The 4,476-nt window shown below is 41.5% G+C and overlaps 1 protein-coding gene across 1 annotated transcript; it reads right to left on the bottom strand.

The window, feature by feature from the left end:
- Positions 1 to 1,389: 1,389 nt before the first annotated feature.
- On the bottom strand, positions 1,390 to 1,776 carry LOC116262705 (rapid alkalinization factor-like). Its single transcript, XM_031642187.1, has one exon. It carries the CDS (start codon positions 1,774 to 1,776, stop codon positions 1,390 to 1,392), a length of 387 nt encoding a protein of 128 aa, XP_031498047.1.
- Positions 1,777 to 4,476: the final 2,700 nt, after the last annotated feature.

Raw genomic sequence — 4,476 nt, 5'->3', positions numbered from 1 at the left:
ATGGATAAACATATTAAAGTCACGGACAGAGGGACTATTATTATACCGTCGGCTCGGCTGGGTGATGACTTCATTAAACATCTTCTGATTATAGCGAATCATTCAATTTAATAATGTATTAAGCATGAACAAGCAATTGGGTACTGCCTTCACTTTAGACTTGGAATTGACAGAGCACCAACCCCAAGTTTGGCTTCTTCCTCCCGACCTTCCCTTCTGCTCAGAAACAGAAAGCATCCAATGTCTCTGTCTTCAAAACAAGTTCCACGTACCCAAAATAATTGAACAGGGAATGATCACGACATATTGCTCTTCAAAGATGTATTTTCTTAAGTTTTTCTTTTCCAAAACTCAAAAGCACCAAATATGATCCCGTAGTTTCAAACACTATCAGTAGATGAAGATTTTTCAGGAATTCTAAAATTAAACATCGAGAATTTTAATAAACTGCACTACAACATCTTGTTTGAATTTTGACTGACCGACTGATCACTTAGATATCAACTTTCAGAACACCCTTCATTTGGCAGGAAGAACACTAACAACTAGTGTTTCCTAAATGTCTTTGCCAGATGTACACAACATTCACATACTGTTCTTGTTGCCAAACGATCCTTATAAAACTGGGAGGGTGGAGGGGCGAGTTGTGACGACGACTGACAAAATATTGTGTGAGAACAACTCAGAAACTAATTACCCAAGTTTTTTTTACCGTGGGAATGGGATCACCTGTGTTGAAACTTCGAACTCGATTCTTGTTTCTGCTTAATTTGTCTGGAAGGTATAAATAAAATTTTGCAAGGGTTTGAAGATGAACGATTCAAAATCTGGAAAGAGAATCGAAAATGGATACATCTGAGACTCTGCTCTTTTTCTAACAGTTACCCGCAAAAGCAAACCGGCGTCTGCAAAATCAGGAAGCTGAGACCCATGGTTGACGTTACAGGATGAAAAGGAAACAGCCGGACTACCAACATTTCATTTACTGGAGAGCCAAATCTTGAGTGCTATCATAATTTTTGGGCATGTCTGCTAAATGCCAGAGTCTGGATTAATCCAGTGCTTCTTAAGTATATATTCGGCTTCAATTCCTTGGGAACATCCTCCGATTTAGGCAAGAAATTAAAGCTCAAATTGATTCAGCACAGACCTAAACATACAGCACGATAACATTGGTATATTGAAAACACGACGAAGACATTCTTCCCATGCCACAATAAAGTACAATTGCGAGCCGCAGGAAGAAGCAGACTCTAAGTAGCACATACATGGAAGAGAAAGAGAAGACCAACTCAACGCCAGGTACATATATATATATATGTAGAGATAGAGGAAACAAGCTGTCGAGGGTATTGTTGAATGCCTGGCAGCCTTGGATTAAATGATCTACTATATGTTAAAACGAAGGCAGGTGCCAGAGCAGCGATTATATTTGTAGACAGACCTGGCTGGGGATCCGCAGCTGGTGTAAGAACGACCAGGGATCCGGCATGGCACACCATCCTTTTTCAGCAGCAGATTGCTGAGGTACGCGGCACCGCTCTGCAGCATTCGGTTGGTTTCAGAGTCCAGCGCGAACTCCTCCTCATCGGAAAAGCACCCGGCGCCCTTCGAATCACCTCCACACTCCAACAACCCTGCAGAGAGCTGCCGCTCCACCTGCCCCATCATCAACTCCCCCCCTGCTTCTCCTACCTCCCAGCCCGCCGCCCCGAGCAACAGCACCACCAGCAGGGGAACAAAACCGAAAACCCTTCCGGGATGCAATTCCCCCATCTCCTCCTGCAGCTTCTCTCTCTCTCTCTCTCTGTGTTCTGATGGGGGGATGGTCTTCACTGCCGGACAACCCTGATGGCCGCTTGGCGTTAAATCAATCGAAGATGGGGAGAGAGCTGTCCTCCCCAGTCTCCTCCAATAACAGCACAGCCATTGATATTGATGGATGGATCCCACACGCAGCGCTGTATTTACTCTTTCACATAAAGGCTCCGGCAGAAAATTAACTCAGGAGCTCCACTACTCCGTGACATGTATCTGGACGTACTAAGCATTTATGCTATGCTAACAGATGAGTAAAAGCAGTAAAACCTACATTTACCGCTTTTATCTGTTTTCCCACAAAGTATATCAATCGAGAGAAGACAATTTTCTTGGGAAGAATTGGTTACTGCCTGCTCTATTTTTCAAAGAAAAAGAACTCGAAGTTTAAATCACCAAAATTCACTTTCGTGATTAAGAGAGCAACGTTGAATGTTGATTAAATGTTATTTTCTTTGGATTCTCAGTAATTCAATTTCTTTTTTCCAAAAAACCACTTCTGTGTTCTTTTATTAGTATTTGTGAATAAAACAATTATCACGAGTGCTTTCGTTGAACTGTGGAATCGTCGACGGCTTCACTGCATCCGCACCTTGCTCGATTTGATTATCAAACTCCTAATCTTTGAAACACTACTCATAACGATATGCTAATAAGGACCTATAAAAGGTCCTCCGACTTCAATTTTTAAAAATTTTTGGTGATGAACACAGCATTTATTACTAACTTTGTTTAAGATGAATCTTATTACTAACTTTGTTTAAGATGAATCTTAATTGAACTTCTATGCACGCCATTTTTGTTTGTTACGATGAAATTATGGAGTTGCGACGTCGTTTTGCCTCCGAAACGTCGCTCGGCCAGGCTTTGCAGAAGCTGGGTGGGGGTTCTTTTTTCACCCAAAATGCTGCTGTTTTGGGGGCAGCGGCGATTTGTTGGTGATGGTTACCAAAAACCTTGGTTCTCATATGGGTACTGCAGTGTGACGACATGGATGGAAGACGATGGAAAGGAAAGGGGCTGGCGGTGGATGGGCAGTGTTGATGACGATCGCTTCAGCATAGCAGAGGGATGGCTTCAGCAGAGGTTGAGGATGGGCACACAAAAACGACCGCTGTTGCCTCTTCCTCCTGGTAATGTCTCTCACTCTCCTCCTCCATAACCTTTGCTTTATCTGCAACTGCCCTACGATCTGGTTTTCCTCAAACTAGTGTCCAAATGTTTTCTCCAAGTATATAGTTCACGCTCTGTAGGAATTGCTGCCGAGCATGAACTATTAGTATCAATCTGCAATTTCTTGATAATCTTGTCGTTATTTCTTTCCATGTCGATTTTCTGAAGGCGTATCTTCAGACAGCAAAAACATAAACTGCATTATGCAGATAAAGATGTCTTGCATAAGCCCATTTCATGAACTCCCCTGTGACAGCATTCTATGAAGGGGATTTGACCTTGATTTTATTCCTTATTGGTAGAAGATTTTGACCTACATGAAAAGCCAGCTGAATCCAACGTCACACACTGAAATGAGCAATTACGCCCTTAATGTGTGACGGAAACCATTGGTTGCGTTTGGCTTGGTTAATAGTTTGATAGCTGCATGTGAAAAATTTCCAACAGACCTCCTTGATCATAATAGATCAAAATGTTATTTTTTCCCGCAGTAAAATTCTTCGTTTCGACTATATAGATGTACTGGACAAAGAAGAGATGATCACATGCTCGGTTTCTGCCAAAAAAAAGAAGAAAAAGGAAAAAAAAACTGTTGTTTTTAATACGCTGAACAGCTGTCATGATCCCTAAGCAGCCGTCCCTCAACCTGTCGGCGACATAATATCTCAACCCCATGTGAACGGCATGCTCCAATCCTTTTCACTTGTTTACCCAATTATCAGGGCGGCGCCGTTGGACTTCCATATCGCAGAAAACATTTTATTTAATCGAGACAACTTTACCAAATGTTTTCTATTTTGATTTAGATCTAGATTGGAAATTGAACTAAGTTCATTCTTATTATTGAAAGAAAATTCGCAGGCAATCAATTCAAGCATTTTTGTTGTGTGATGTAAGATCTTCTCGATGGCCATTGCCATGTCCGGCGGTTATGCAGATTCAGTTGCTCGTAAATTTTTGTAAATTGGGCGTGTTTGTATTTCCGGGTCTCCTAAGAACAGATATCAGAAACAAAGGATGTGATAAGTTGGAAATTGGGGGGGACCAGGTTGCTTCTTTTAACATATCTTACTATTATAAATATTTTAAATTGCACAAGAATACCTAGGACATGGCTGCAAAAGTGACAATTTAATCAGTCTCAATTAGAGGAGTAGATTCATAATGCTCGAATGGGCTCTTCTCCTTTTCTTCAATCTCTGAGACACACTATGTTTTCACACTTTCACTGCAAGATTACACTTAAAAGAAAGATGTGATCTGCATCCTCCTTCCTGTTTCTGCAAATATAGTACCGTTTGGCACACTGAAATTCTCGTTTCTTCAAACGATCCTGCTCCCCGCTTGTGGCAATATAAACAAAACCAATCAGGGTGCATTCTCTTTCTCCACACCAACCTTCTCCAGCTATCAGGCCTCGTTTAGCGCTCACAATTTCCCATGGTTTGTTTTGTAAGAAAAGGAAATTGCCCTTAAGAAAACCAT

This window comes from Nymphaea colorata, chromosome 10, assembly GCF_008831285.2.
Source record: "Nymphaea colorata isolate Beijing-Zhang1983 chromosome 10, ASM883128v2, whole genome shotgun sequence".
Lineage (NCBI taxonomy): Eukaryota > Viridiplantae > Streptophyta > Magnoliopsida > Nymphaeales > Nymphaeaceae > Nymphaea > Nymphaea colorata.
The sequence above is the reverse complement of the archived record's forward strand: the minus strand, read 5'-3'. Positions and strand labels throughout refer to the sequence as shown.